At 40.5% G+C, this 16,589-nt stretch overlaps 1 protein-coding gene across 1 annotated transcript in view; it reads right to left on the reverse strand.

Moving 5' to 3' along the window:
• Window positions 1-7,483, reverse strand: part of atp1b1a (ATPase Na+/K+ transporting subunit beta 1a) — a 30,214-nt gene extending 22,731 nt beyond the window's left edge. Inside the window, exon 1 of the mRNA XM_034180656.1 lies at window positions 7,236-7,483. Coding sequence (XP_034036547.1) covers window positions 7,236-7,329 — 94 coding nt within the window. The 5' untranslated portion in view covers window positions 7,330-7,483. The remainder of the gene's footprint in view (window positions 1-7,235) is intronic.
• Window positions 7,484-16,589: the final 9,106 nt, after the last annotated feature.

A 16,589-nucleotide genomic window follows, 5' to 3' on the forward strand; every position in this document is an offset into this window, starting at 1 on the left:
CACGAACCTTGCCAATATCTGAACAGATCAATAACTAAAGATCAGATGAGGTGAACATGACTCGTCTGTGTATGGGACGAAAAGCAACGTTTTCATACAGAGACAATAGCGGCAAGAACTTGTGCCGTGTGACCGGGCCATTAAACATCGCTGTTATTGCATTTAATTTGTTTTATTTCTGCGCCTCCCATCCTACCAACCACAAACAAATATTGGCGGTCAACGTTTGCTCAAAGCCACAAATTGTCAAGAAAAAAAAAAATGGACAAATGAGCCGGCATGTATCCCATCACTGAAAGGTCTACGAATGCAGAGCGCATAAAAGACCAAAACGACACAGAATCAAACAAAAGAAAATGACGCAAATAGCGACCTTGGCGTTGACCAAAAAAAGGTTTAAGAAAAAGAGTTAAAGCTGCTCAAATCAAACATGCTTCCCATCCTGACTGCCAACATTTGTTTATCGTGGGCAGGATGGGAGATGCACAAATAAAATGCAATTTAAAAAAAAAAAAAAAAAAAAAAGATGTTTGATGGCCCGGTCACATGCCTAAGGGAGGCACGTTTGATTTGACCAACGATAACTCTCTTATGAAACCTTTTTTTGGTCAACAATTATCTCAACTTTAGCAGTGATGCATGTTCATTGCCAGGGTGAGCTTTTAGAAAAGAATCAAGTTTGGAAAAACACAAAGGTAGAATAAAAACAATATACACTGTATATATAGATATATGCACAAACCAACTCTGTGAATTTGGGGGGCAGCCAGCAACATATTGTGATTTCACAGATCATTAATTATTGCCCCGTAACTTCTGTGTCCCTCACTGGTTCCACTCTTATTCATGCCCCCCCCCCCCCAACCGTTTTATCTTTGACTTCAAAGTGCATGACCATTTCCTGCACTATGATGTCAAAGATAAAACTAGACACTGTTCTCACATTTATTTCTGCTGTGTAACGGGCTCTTCAATAACACATTGAAAATAAATGTGCACAGCTCATCATCATATCACACAAATTTTATTGCGATAGGTTATCATGATCACTTTATTGCACTGCCCTACTGACAGGTATTTTCCTTTTCATGTGCGCAAACATGACTGACAGCTTTTAATGAACAATTTATTTGCCAACATCCAACTCAATGTTTATAAATCTCCAGCCACAGAGTAGTAGTTGTACATGCAGTATGAACATATTTTCTGAATGTCATGGAGCCTCTCCCGTCTGATTTGTACTTTGTTCATAACATGATGACACACCCACACACTGTGCAAGAAGACATTTTCCTTGGAGAGGTGTGTGCATAACCCTCTGCAGCGCCAACACTGCGGTGGTTGTACCAGCGATATTTGACACAAAAACATAAGCACAGGACTTTCCCCTTCACATGGATACAGATCTGGCTGACCCCCTGTGAGGTACAGCCTCTGCACAAAGCAATCCAAAGTGCATGAAATCATTCATTATGAACACACAAAAGGCTACAAATCAATGCCAGAACTCTAGGTGGCAGTGCAAATCAGTTTTGAAAACCACCAAGAAGGCATAAGAGCCTGTTGTACTTTTACCAACTTGTGTTCCTGTCACTCAGAGTGGCTCATTATTTTTTCACTGTTGCAACTCAAGAAAATTAGCACGCTTCCCCACTGCAATAAGTATACTTGGGGGAATTAAATAAAAAAGGGTAACCTGCCCCACTTTCCGTAGATAAACGCTGAAGGAAAACCCACATTAAGTCTGCTTAAAGAAAATAATGAGTTTCCCAAACTTCTTGGAAGGAAATTTAACATGCAACTAGGGATGGGTATCGATAAGAATCCAATTCTTTATCGATTCCCTTATCAATACCAGTTGTGAATTTTCTGTGTACTAAAAGTAGACTTTGCAGGTTCTGTGTCAACAACATTTTATTGAGTCTTAAAGTAAATAAATATGGAATTGGTCACTGGATCCTTGATTTCTGGACATAAATAAAAAATTTTAAAAAATCTGCAGTTTTCTTGCCCGCAACAAGACAAGAGTCGCCGTTAGTGACTTTAATCAGCACAAAAGTGACTCATGATTGACATTGTTACATGGCTTAAATTGCAGACCTGCCGCTTATGAAAAGCAGCGAAGCACAGCAGGTCACAGCACTGCTTTTTTGCTTCCAGCAGCAGCGGGTCTGCAATCAGCATAGAGAAGTGATCATTTTCCCAATATACTCCTTCAAAAACAACAGCTGCTCTGGCGTAATGAGAACTGAAGGACAGATAAGGGAACTGTTAAGCAAAAAGGCTATTGATGTCAGTGGATCTACTCATTTCTTATCTATTCTTAACAGGAATCGATTTTCAATATCCGTCCCTACATGCAACGCCTAAAAATAATGCATAGGACTGATATTCCCGTAGCAACAACTGAAAAGAGGGCAAATGCTATTTTTTCTCCCACAGCAAATAATTCTCTAGCACGTCACTGATGTCCACACAACCCATTTCTGTCTGAATTTGTCTTACAGTAGGAAAATTACTATGTTCTGTGCTGGAGCTTGATGAGAATAACAATAAGAAACATGACAAAATCACTATCAATGATGAGATTGGGATTTCTTTTTTTTTTTTAACTCTATATGGACATGTATAACACCCTATTACACAGCATAAACAAAAATAAGATAAAATCAGTCTGCAGTGTTTTGGCTTGCTCAAGGTGCATGCACTTTTCCACCAGCAAAGTGTTATTTGAGCTACTGATTGTGAAGAAAGCTCTGTAAGGGAAGAAGATTTAAAAAAAAAAAAAAAAATGTGAGGACCCAGAAAGGAGCACCAAAGTGACACTGGCTGTAGACAAAGAAACTCCATTGTGTGTTCTGCATAGATAGCAAAAAAAAAAACCAAAACAAAACAAACAAAAACTACTAATGACTGCTAATGGAAGATTGTCTCATGCACAGCTTCTGTTGCAAGTCACTGCTTCCTCAGCGCCCTCCAATGGTCACTGCTGAAAGACGTCACCAGTCTTTCGCGTTTGACTCCTATGGAGGCAGTCTCAAGGCTGAGTGCGCTGCCTATAGGTGGCGCTTCAAGTCACAACAACTTTTGGCATTGTGGGCTACATTTAGGACCCTCCCAGTGCCTGTGCCCTGAATAAGCCTTGCTGATTTATGCATATTTGGATACACTGGGACAAGTTCTTTCCAAATTTGTATAAATGGCGGTGGCTTAGTTAGGGCGATTTTGCATAGGTGGCACTCTTTATGTTAAGAACACAATATTTGGCAATTTTCATTTGGCCATATCTCGGTGCGCCCCCTATGGATTTCAGTGAAACTTGTTTTATTATGTTCCTCTGTATCTCTGCTATTCAGGATAAAGATATCAGGAGGCAAAAAGCCTTCATGATACCGTCTCCCCCCCCCCAAAAAAAAACCCCTCAGTGGCCTACTGAAACATGATATATATCGCCACCCATTTGAAAGTTACAGATTTTGGCTCTTAAATATTTGCATATTTGTCAGTCTATGTTTATTAATAAAGTATATTTTAAAATTTAACAAAGGAATCCTCTGGCTTCTTTAAATTTCAGTCACTATCACAATCCTCTTCAAACTGGCAACATTTATAAAATTATGTATTGTGATAAAGATGGGTGATCTTTCTTTTTTTGCTTAATCACACCCTATTCTGTACAATACTGACAAGGTGAACCAAATCCAAACTGTGCTTCTACACCAGACACCACTTTCTGAAGGGCACTGCATGCTTCTGGAATTGCAACAAGGCTCAAAAGCAGCCTTCACTGCTGGTCAAGGTTTGGCACCTTAACATGCAGAGACGCAACTCAGTAGACCTCAGACTTCCTTAAACAACAGATTCCAAGTACATAATCCTCCCAAACAGACAGACAGACAGACAGACAGACACGACCCAGGAAAGGCTGGACAGGACTGCATACACTCCAGGTTAACTCTGTTACTTCTTTGCTTGCTTTGTGAAAACTGGGTGCCAATGTGCACCATGCCCGTGTAACACTGGCCAGCAGGTGGTGCTGTGCAGTGAGTACAAACTCATAATTCCCTGACGACATGAGGCTTTCTTAGGACAAATGCTGAGGCCCTTGAGTTGCAGCCTCTTGGTTTGAATGAAAGCAGATGATGAGAACAACAAATCCAAATAACAGCAATCAGTTTATGGAATGTGGGAAGACAATTTTCTAACAGCGGATTTCCACTTTTAAAAATTCCCTCTAATACTGTCCAGATGTAACCGCTGCAAACTTTTTCCGACTGCCACCACGAGAAGTCCGGACCTTCTAGCATTGTACTGCTATAGCGACCCTATGAGGAGCAGATTATCATTTTTCAAGATGGCATGTACATTCAGCAGTCGGTCAATGTGCAGCATCAGAGATTTATGGGACTTTAAGCATTCTTAACAGAAAACTCTAGTCATATTTAACTGTAAACAAGAGATTAAAAAAGTACATTAAAACTCAGGCTATATTTGAACAGTTTTGGACATTGTTCCAACACACTTCACCCCATGTCAATTTTGCCTCAATGGCACTTCACCTCAGTGCTCTTTCACACTTAATATATAACTGAGTATATTATTAACTGTTAGCAACAAAGCATACCAAATGTACAATGCCTCATCATTATTATTATTATGTTTTAGAATGCATTGTAAGAGATAGTGGGATTGGTAACATATTTTGCACATGTGTAAGGTCTAAGAAAAACAACAACAACAAAAAAAACCCATAATAAAACCATCAAGTCAACTAAACTAATAAACTGTATAAAAATAGATATTGTAACGACAGCAATGAAACTGTCATGTGCAACACCAAAAGTGTGTGCATAAAAAAAAAACACCAATTTTAAAAGGAAACTGTACATAAATAGGCCACACTTGTCTATAAGCCGTGGGTCTCCACGTTCTAACATGAGACATTTACAAAGAAAGATTTCTTAACTTTTAATTAAATACATACCGTAAATGCTGTTTTCCCTGAAGTGTTACACATAAATATTGACACGCACATCATCCAGCATGCGCGCGCAGTGTCTCTGCTCCACACGGAGAACTGAGTAATTTTAACTTTTTGTTGAGATTTCATCGCGTGCAGACAGGATTGGATGGAGTCTGTGGTAAATGAGACGTTAGTGAGGCGCTGTGACTTTTCAACTTGTGCCAAGACAGAGAACCGGTTTGGAAGAGTGGGGGAGAAGGCTCCACTCCACTAACTGATCTCATGGCGCAACGTTGCTGCAAAGTGACGGAGAGGGACTTTTATTCACTAAAATGAACGGGTAAGACCTTATATTTACACTGTGTGTGAATTTACACTGCATGATTTCAGGAAATCGATTGACAGCATCAATTGACGTATTTGGACTTGTCAAAAACCCTGTAAAAACCCATAACTTAGCCGCATCATTGTAAAAGCCGCAGTATTCTCCCTATTGACGTTTCAAATCCCGCAAAATCTCGGAGAAGTCGCTGCACTGCGAGATCTCAGTAACATTGAGAACTGCATTGAGACTCTGACCGGGCTGCACTTTAACCGCTGCACACAGACAACAGCATTAACATCGCAACATAAAACTATTTTTATATTGTGCCTAAAACTCTCGTGAATATATTCTCTGGGTTTTTAGACGTTGTTATTGCATTTATTTTATGTAAACGTGCAAGAATCACAGACTGTCTCTCCGTTATTTTCAGTGGGAGTTGTGGTGAGCTACGCTCGCTTCCTGATCATGTCGTTCTGGGGGAAAGTGAAGTTTGCTCTCTAACATCTTGATTATTGTTCTTTACAACACTGTTTGTCCTCTTTGTTCCAGACTAATATATATGTCTGAAATTCGGTTTGCGTTTATTAAATTCCACGCAGATTAAACGTACCAGACACGGATTATTTGTTATAATTGTTTTAGCGAGTTGTCAGGGTATCATGCAGCAGTGTCTTATTAACGTGACAAAATGCATAAAAAAAATTACATTTTTGTAGTACAATATTCATTTACAACTGTCATCGTGTTGATTCATGTTTGACTGCAGCGACTCTCTGGCACGCAAGGGATTCTGGGATACGTCAATAGGGCGAATTCAAAGCGTGTGAATTAAGTAGCAGCTTATAGTCAGGAAATTACAGTACACACGAACACACCTCTAAATAAGAGAGAGGAGCTTTAGACATTACTTAGGACTGTAAAACCTCAAAGTTGCATTTTAAACTATGCACAGTATAGAGCGTGAGCGTGTGTGTGGGGGGAAGGGGGGTCACCTTCCATAGCCACGCCGCTGCAACTTCTCTCCATAAACTCGCAGCTGACTTAGACGAGCTGTGACGTTAACATTACGGCAATATGTCGTCAGAGAATTTGCACAAAAGCAGTTTGTTTCGGCTACAAATTAAGCCCTGAGGAAGGGGCGCCTTTAACACAACCAAAGACACACCGACCGACCAACGTGTGCTTTTGTTCCGAGAAGCACAAGTTGTACAGAAAGCAGAGACACGCGAGTCGTGACCAAGCGGCGAGTCCCCGCCGGAGAACAGGCCCCAAAAAACACGCATCATTCAAACGTATAAAACATTTAATTGGTTTAATGGGCGCTGTATAACGGTATGTACTTATCCTATCAAACCAACAGGCACTGCTGACCGAATTAAGCGGGTTTAAAGTACTGAAACAGTGCTAAAACGATTAGCACTGGAGTCATTAATCTTGGGTTTCAGTGAAAGTGGGAAGCAGAACATGGCCACAGATTAGCTACCAGGAATCAAATGTCCTGTTGTTTTCTGTCCTGAAGAGGTGGCACTTTGAGTGTAATCTCTCCGTTTGTCCTTCAACATGACCTTTTTCCATCAGTGTTAATCAATGGGCCGCGCCATGAGTAACCATTTTGTTCTTATTGTCCGACTTCAACCTTAATCACATGGCAGAAGAGAAAAGCTTCCACTCAAATTCATTTATTTATTTATTTTTAATACCAAGGCGGGATTCAGATCGTGTCTAGTGGGGATGTTCTCGTGCTTTTAACCGGACTTTATTCTGATTTAACTTCCGTGAAAGCTGAAGTCACGACGCAGAAAGTGAAGTTCTAACAGGTGCTGTCTGAACACCACAACCCGATAAACTAAAACTCAAAAACCTCAGCTTTCCTCTGTCTCCCTAAAGCATGACCTCTATAACTGTGTATCGGCAGGTTAATTGTTGGAATATTAATGGAATACTCACACCAGCTGCTCCCTGTTCGTCCTAAAAACTCCTTTTTCTCTGAATTCCACATAAATTTCCTCCACCCGCCGTTGCTCTCCTTATTTGCCGACATGTTGGCTCCTTGTTGCTTAGACCCCCTTCTTTGGCTGGTCTGGTTCGGGTACTTTTAGTTGCGAACTGCCCTGACAGGAAACACGAAAGGACGGTTTCGAACCCGTCTCCTCCAATTGTATCACACGCAATTTATCAGACCAGGGAAACTGCTCCGCCCGCCAACTAGACTAATAAGTAAGACTCCCCCCCTTTGGAGGCCGGGTGAGGCTGGACTCAGCCAATCACAATACGCCGCTGAGTTGTGCGTCACAGTCCAAAGACGGGAGGGGGCAGTCGGCAAGCACGCTAATGAGACTGAGGGGGCTGCACAAAATGTCCAACAGTTGCTATAAACGATGGTGTCATGGTAACCAGTGTGGCTCATCTATACCACCACCAAGCTGTGCAAAAATCACACACATTTAGATTTTTTTTTCCCTCCATTTAAAAGTCCCAAAATGTGTTAAATATGCTGCAAACCCTCCTGTGAGTTTTATTTATTTATTTATTTTTTTTAATTCTTTGCAGGTGCATAGTCATGGGGTGTTGATGGGTGCCTAAGCACCCCCAATCAATTTAAGATAAAATGGGTAAAATTGGGGCTCTCCTGATATCCATCTATCTGGATTCAAATGGAGGTTAATATACAAAAAAAAAAAAAGAAAAAAAAAGAATGTTTATGAGTTCAATGGTACAAATATTTCATGAGGTGAAAGATGGAATTAAATATTGAATTAAATATTCATTCCATTAAAAGAATGTAAAAACATTCATTATTTGTTTTATATAACGGCTAAAATAGATCCTTGTCATTTGATATTATATTAATTTATAAACAACAGAAAAGAGACTTACATTTTGGCAACAGTCTGTTGACATCAACAGTCCAACACAAACTTTAAATAGAAGTCCGAAATTGTTCTCAGTTAACTTGGAAAAACAGATGTAGTCCGTGATACTACCAGGAAAAAAAAAAATTATGCTCATACTGCTGAGAGTATTTTAGCATTGTGTTATATTTTTTTTTACCAGAGGCCATCAAATATTGCCATCGGGTATTGCAAAGGCTTTTCGTCCGTCTGTCTATGCTCAGCATAAGTCCAGTCCTATTACTGCCAGAGTCTTCAAATTCACAGGGAACATTCTTGGGACACAGACCTCGGACAAGTTCAAAGATGTCTAACCTTGATGTATTTTAAGAGGATAATAGTCATATTCTGTTCCTATGTTTATGGTATAATTTCATGGATGTTAGCGTATTGACGTTACTTCCTGGTGTCACTAGCTACTTACTTTGCTTAATTTTTGGTTAAATGTAACACCTTTGTCATATATTCTGAATGAATGAATTATTCAGCACACAGATCAACAATAACAAAAACTCATAAAAAGAACAAGTTAACAGCGTACCTATGTGGCTGAAAGGGTGTAGGCAGAAGCAAAGCTTATAAATACCCACCACTTATACTAGAAAAAAATAATGTATACTATATAAATATATATACTCATAACAACAAATACCAAAGTAGTGTACACAAACAATATAACTTAATCAATGATCTAAAATTTCAAAACACAACCAGACAAACAATAGTGCACAATGCACAGACCCAAAAACAAAACAAAATCTGTAAACCTAATTCTTCAAACTATAACAAGTAATTTTATTATTTTTGTAAAGCCTTTTTAAAGCCAACTAAGGTACCAAGTAATTTAATGTTATCAGGACAATTATTCCAAATGTTAACACCTTTAACAGAGACACAATGACTTTTTTTTTACAGTAGTACTGATCTTTAATTTCTCAAAAAATAATATCCCTCTCAAATTATAACTGGAGCCCCTAATTTTAAACAGATCCTAGACATGTTGAGGCAAAAGTTTATTTTTAACTTCATACATAATTTGTACTGTGATGTAATCAACCAAGTCCAAGAATTTGAAATTATGTAAAAGCTAGCAAGAAATAAACACTTCTAAATCTGAAAATGTTTTTGTAACCTGATAACACCGCTGGAAGGAGTTCTAACATATTTCGCAGACGTCAGTGTGCTTGCTAACTTCTGCTAACTCAAAGCTAACTTTTGCTCTTGTCAAAAGCTAATGCAGACACCATTAAAACGTAAATATTGTTTATGATTGACTGATCAAGGGGCTTTATTGAACATGTACAAATTATATGTAAGATAATAGGATCTTAATAATTAATTCAACAACTGCAAATTATAAAGCAGACAATGCTCATATGGCCCAGGGTATTTTAGCATTATGTTATTTTTGTATTTATACTTAAAAATCTCTGTGTTATATACATACATACATATATCTTCAACTACTTATCTGGGATTGGATTACAGGGGCAACAGCTCCAGCAGGGGACCCCAAACGTCCCTTTCCTGGGCCACATTAACCACCTCTGACTGGTGAATCCCGAGGTGTTCCCAGGCCAGTGTGGAGATATAATCTCTCTACCTAGTCCTGGGTCTTCCCCGGGGTCTCCTCCCAGCTGGATGTGCCTGGAACACTTAACTAGGGAGGCGCCCAGGGGGCATCCTTACCAGATGCCCAAACTGCCTCAGCTGGCTCAACACGAAGGAGCAACAGCTCTACTCCGAGCTCCTTCTCACCATATGTCTAAGGGAGACACCAGCCACCCTCCTGAGGCAACCTATTTTGCCCACTAGTACCTGCAATCTAATTTTTTCAGTCATGACCCAATCCTCATGACCATAGGTGAGAGTAGGAGCTAAGACTGACCGGTAGATCGAGAGCTTAGCCTTTTGGCTCAGCTTCCTTTTTGTCACAACAGTACGGCAGAGTGAATGCAACACCATCCGTGCTGTGCCGATTCTCCGGCCAGTCTCTCCCTCGTCAACAAGACCCAGAGGTACTTGAACTCCTTCACTTGGGGCAAGATCTCATTCCCTACCCGGAGTAGGCAATCCATCAGTTTCCTGCTGAGGACCATGGCTTCAGACTTAGAGGTGCTGATCCTCATCCCAGCCGCTTCCCACTCAGCTGCGAACTGATCCAGTGAGTGCTGGTGGTCACAGGCCAATTAAGCCAACAGGACCACATCATCTGCAAAAAGCAGTGATGAGACCCTGAGCCCACCAAACTGAAGACCCTCCTCCCCCGACTATGCCTTGATATCCTGTCCATGAATATCACAAACAGAATTGGTGATAAGGCACAGCCCTGGTGGAGGCCAACCCCCACTGGAAACAAGTCTGACTTACTGCCGTCAACCTGAACACAGCTCTCGCATTGTGAGTACAGAGATTGGATGGTCCTGAGAAGAGATCCTCTCACTCCATACTCCTGCAGCACCTCCCACAGTATCTCGGGGGTACCCGCTCATACGCCTTCTCCAAGTCCACAAAACACATGTAGACTGGATGGGCATATTCTTAGGCGTGCAACTATTGGCCAAACCCTCCTTTCCAGCACCCTGGAATAGACTTTACCAGGGAGGCTGAGGTGTGTGATGCCCCTGTAACTGGCACACACTCTCTGGTCCCCTTTTTAAATATGGGGACCACCACCCCAGTTTGCCACTCCTTCAGCACTGTCCCAAACATCCAACACAATGTTGAAGAGACTAGCCTGGTCTAGTGGTTAAGGTGTTGGGCTTGAGTCCAGAAGATCATGGGTTCAAATCCCCACCTGACTAGAAAATCACTAAGGGCCCTTGGGCAAGGCCTTTAATCCCCTATTGCTCCCGGTGTGTAGTGCCTTGTATGGCAGCACCCTGACATCGGGGTGAATGTGAGGCATAATTGTAAAGTGCTTTGAGCGTCTGATGCAGATGGAAAAGCGCTATATAAATGCAGTCCATTTACCATTTACCATTTACATCTTGTTAAAAACAGTCCCTCCACATCCAGAGCCTTCAGCATTTCTAGATGGATCTCATCAACCCTTAGGGTTTTGCCACTGATGAGTTGTTTGACTACCTCAGTTCGAGGGTTGTCACCCCTTGAGGGTCCTAAGGTCAGGACAGCTCCCCACTGCAGCTTGAGTAATAGAAGCTTTGAACATTGCCCATTCTGGTTCAATGCATATGCACAAACAACAGTCAGGGTGGCACCTGAAAGTGCAGGGAGGCAACCCTCTCATCTACCCGGTTAAATAGCAATGTATCGGCGCTTAGCCAGGGACTCATGAGTATCGCCACACCTGCCCCAGCGCCTCACACCTTGGGCAAATCTAGAGAAGAACAAAGTCCAACCTCTATCAAGGAGAGTGGTTCTGGAGTCGAGGCTGTGCATGGAGGTGAGGCCCACCAGATCTAACTGGTTGCACGCCACTTCCCGCACAAGGTCCGACTCCTTCCCCCACAGTGAGGTGACATTACACACCCCCAGAGCTAGCCTCAGCCATCCGGGTCTGGTCCGTCAAGGCCTTTGACTTTCACTGCCACCCATGGGACAGTGCACCTGACCCCAGTGGTTCCCCTTGTGGGTGGTGAGCCCACAGGGTGGAGATGAAAAGTGCACATTGCCTTTTGAGTTGTGCCCAGCCGGACTCCGTGACAAGCCATGCGCTCACTGACGGGCCCTCTATCCAGGACTGGCTCCAGACTGGGGCTCCAGACTTCCTCTGGGCCGGGTCACGTTTCCTCTGCCTCCTTTTTCCATGGAGTCATAAAAATCTCTGTGTTCTTGTATGGAAATCATAAAATATTTTTGATATATAGTGTCTGGGTATGATACACTGTTTACTATTATATGACACCTAAATAGATCTTTGTTATTTGATTAGTGCATTGTCACATCACTTTCCTTATTTAAGAATAAGAAAGAACTTTATTAATATTAATTGTTTTGCCAGAGTGCAGAAACAGTATTTGCCATGTACCTTGCATTTTGGTTCTATTTAATGTGGATTTTTGTCACATATGTTTCACTCTCTTGACTGACTCCATTCGCTTTTCGTAAACATGCTTCCATGATATGAAGAAATCCAAAACCTGCAGTATTTGCAGGGACATTGTTTGCAGCTGTAGAAACACTGTCAGATGAAACATTGACAAGTTGTTTTTGCGATTTTTCTCTGGATTGAAGAAAGCAGATGGGTACTTCCACACACACCGCTGAGCTCCTCAGGGGCACTAAGCTCGGTGTGTCTGCAGCTAGCCTTCGGGGTGGAGTTCGATGCTGGGAGGTTTCCTGCTCTGAGAAGAAACACCTGTCTAATTTTAACTAAAATATCAAATGATGCATCTCTATTTAGGTGTCATATAATGCAAATAATGAATGTTTTCCATTCCTGCAATGAAAAGAATATTTTCATGAATTGAAATGAAACTCATGCAAATATTTGTACCATTGCACATTCATTATTTCTATATCAATCAATCAATCAATCAATTTTTTTATATAGCGCCAAATCACAACAAACAGTTGCCCCAAGGTGCTTTATATTGTAAGGCAAGGCCATACAATAATTATGTAAAACCCCAACGGTCAAAACGACCCCCTGTGAGCAAGCACTTGGCCACAGTGGGAAAGAAAAACTCCCTTTTAACAAGAAGAAACCTCCAGCAGAACCAGGCCCAGGGAGGGGCAGTCTTCTGCTGGGACTTGTTGGGGCTGAGGGAGAGAACCAGGAAAAAGACATGCTGTGGAGGGGAGCAGAGATCGATCACTAATGATTAAATGCAGAGTGGTGCATACAGAGCAAAAAGAGAAAGAAACAGTGCATCATGGGAACCCCCCAGCAGTCTACGTCTATAGCAGCATAACTAAGGGATGGTTCAGGGTCACCTGATCCAGCCCTAACTATAAGCTTTAGCAAAAAGGAAAGTTTTAAGCCTAATCTTAAAAGTAGAGAGGGTGTCTGTCTCCCTGATCTGAATTGGGAGCTGGTTCCACAGGAGAGGAGCCTGAAAGCTGAAGGCTCTGCCTCCCATTCTACTCTTACAAACCCTAGGAACTACAAGTAAGCCTGCAGTCTGAGAGCGAAGCGCTCTATTGGGGTGATATGGTACTACGAGGTCCCTAAGATAAGATGGGACCTGATTATTCAAAACCTTATAAGTAAGAAGAAGAATTTTAAATTCTATTCTAGAATTAACAGGAAGCCAATGAAGAGAGGCCAATATGGGTGAGATATGCTCTCTCCTTCTAGTCCCCGTCAGTACTCTAGCTGCAGCATTTTGAATTAACTGAAGGCTTTTTAGGGAACTTTTAGGACAACCTGATAATAATGAATTACAATAGTCCAGCCTAGAGGAAATAAATGCATGAATTAGTTTTTCAGCATCACTCTGAGACAAGACCTTTCTGATTTTAGAGATATTGCGTAAATGCAAAAAAGCAGTCCTACATATTTGTTTAATATACGCTTTGAATGACATATCCTGATCAAAAATGACTCCAAGATTTCTCACAGTATTACTAGAGGTCAGGGTAATGCCATCCAGAGTAAGGATCTGGTTAGACACCATGTTTCTAAGATTTGTGGGGCCAAGTACAATAACTTCAGTTTTATCTGAGTTTAAAAGCAGGAAATTAGAGGTCATCCATGTCTGTATGTCTGTAAGACAATCCTGCAGTTTAGCTAATTGGTGTGTGTCCTCTGGCTTCATGGATAGATAAAGCTGAGTATCATCTGCGTAACAATGAAAATTTAAGCAATACCGTCTAATAATACTGCCTAAGGGAAGCATGTATAAAGTGAATAAAATTGGTCCTAGCACAGAACCTTGTGGAACTCCATAATTAACTTTAGTCTGTGAAGAAGATTCCCTATTTACATGAACAAATTGTAATCTATTAGACAAATATGATTCAAACCACCGCAGCGCAGTGCCTTTAATACCTATGGCATGCTCTAATCTCTGTAATAAAATTTTATGGTCAGCAGTATCAAAAGCAGCACTGAGGTCTAACAGAACAAGCACAGAGATGAGTCCACTGTCCGAGGCCATAAGAAGATCATTTGTAACCTTCACTAATGCTGTTTCTGTACTATGATGAATTCTAAAACCTGACTGAAACTCTTCAAATAGACCATTCCTCTGCAGATGATCAGTTTATATTACAATAACAACAACAACAACTACTACTACTACTACTACTGCTACTACTACTACTACTAATAATAATAATAAAGGATTATTAACCAAAAGCGAGGTTTGTACTGGAAAATATCAGACTGAGGTCTTGACAAAAAAGGCAGAGATATGATATTCCTGTACAGACTGAGTAAGTGAGGTTAATAACTTGTTTATTATTATGGCTGCTCGGAGCTGTGTTTACATCTTGTTGGTCGTCATTTTGCATGTCCACTTCAAGCTTGTTTGCTATTAGTTCCTCCAATTCAAACTCATCAGTGTAATAAAGTTTGCTCAGAGAATGGTTCTTTTCGTCGCTCATAATTTCTTTGTTCGCTTTTTGTTTTGTTTTATTTTGTACCGTGGAAATTGTAAACAAAGCCACAAATCTGATACATGATCTGGTCCGATTGTCATGGTAACGGTCTGATATGGGAAAATATCAGACCAGAAATCAGCCAATCAGGGAGCACATACTGTCGTAGCCATATAATATAATAATTAGAGCACCGCAAATGCCCGCCAACACTAGTTTCCAATTCCACAAATTTTTACTTTGGAAAACATTTCAAAGTCCTGTTAGAAATGGATTTTTATAAGATAAAATATAATACAAACTATAGATCAAAAGGGCTTTTCAATGTTAAACTCAAATATCCTCTAAATCCGCAATACAGATCAGATGCAGATCAAACTTAGTCTATTCATTGAGAGTGCAGGTTTGTACCTCATTGTCACAAATGGGAGTGATTGAGGCACTTGTGTTTGAAATATAATGCAAAATGTACACCAAACAGGTTTTTCAATATTAAATTCAAATGTCCACAAATCCACAGTCCAGATGAGATCAGGTTCAAACTTTGTCAGGTGATAGTGAGTGCTAGTCTGCATCTCACTTTCCAATATGAGAGTGAGTGGGACACGTTTGATCAAGATATAATGTAAAATATACATTAAATGGAGTTTTCAATGTTAAATTTAAATGGCCACAAAATCTGTAATCTGGATTAGATCCGGATCAAACTTTGTCAGTCCAAAAAGGACACCGTCATACATTATGCATACGAAAGAAAATTGATCTTTTTTGACAGAGGTATGCATTTTTGAGAATTCATTCAATGTTAAAGATAGGGGTTTTTCTAATTTTCCAAGATTTTTCTTGACTTTGCCCATTGACCTTGAAAATTTATTCAGTTCTTGCTCATTAGGATATGAATCTTCAGTAAAAACTTCACAACGATATATGAAAAATTGTGGGCTCCAGGCTGTTGGAAAACAAACAAACAGACAAACAGGGGTGAAATCCTATCCTACTCCAATTTCATTGGCGGAGGTAATAAGAATAATAGTGTACATCCAGATGCATGCTGCACCTCTAATTATGTGTGTGTGTGTGTGTATGTTTGGATGTCAACTGCTAAAATCATGATTTCAGTTTTGTAGAGTTGTGGTTGTGGTGTAAAAGCGTCTGAATTTGTCCGGTTGATCCAATAACTAGTACCTTTATTTTTCCTGTCTGCATCAGTGCTGTATGCTGCAGACACTAAAGCAAAAGCTTTTATACACCTCTAAAAATAAATTGAAAGGATCTTCTTCTCATGTGTTTTTCAGTTGTTGGCTGATTCCATTGGATTACAGAAAGCATATGGATCAGATAGGTGAGGTTGAGGAGTGTATGGCACCTCATCTCTTAACTACAAAGACACAGATGTTGCTAAATTTATACTGAGTGATTGTGAAAACAGATGTTTAGATATCAGTTAATTCCTGCGCAAATGTGAAAATTCTGTATCAGAAGAAAGAGCAGATGCATACTAGAACTTAAAGAGACACACATTTTTCCACTTCAATGACAAAACCTTCGGGGCGGCCACAGGAATTTGCCGGACTGTTTAGACAAACTGAAAGGTTTTAGTCATGCTTATGCTCCCAAGAACCATTTTACTGAAAAGTCTGAAGGACCTAAAGGAACATGGTTAGATTGCCAGGAGCTTTTCCAGGCACATGAGAGGCAAATAAAGAAAAATGCTTAAAAAAGTGGGGGGTCTGGGGAGGTCGAGCTCCCCCAGAAGCTGAAAGGTTTTTGCCATGCTAATGCTCTCCTGAAGCATTTACTCAAAATAAAGTCTGAAGGACCTAAATGACATGTTAACATGCTGATGAACGTCACTCATTCATGTCTGCGACATATATATATATATATATATATATATATATAT

This window comes from Thalassophryne amazonica, chromosome 10, assembly GCF_902500255.1.
Source record: "Thalassophryne amazonica chromosome 10, fThaAma1.1, whole genome shotgun sequence".
Taxonomy (NCBI): domain Eukaryota; kingdom Metazoa; phylum Chordata; class Actinopteri; order Batrachoidiformes; family Batrachoididae; genus Thalassophryne; species Thalassophryne amazonica.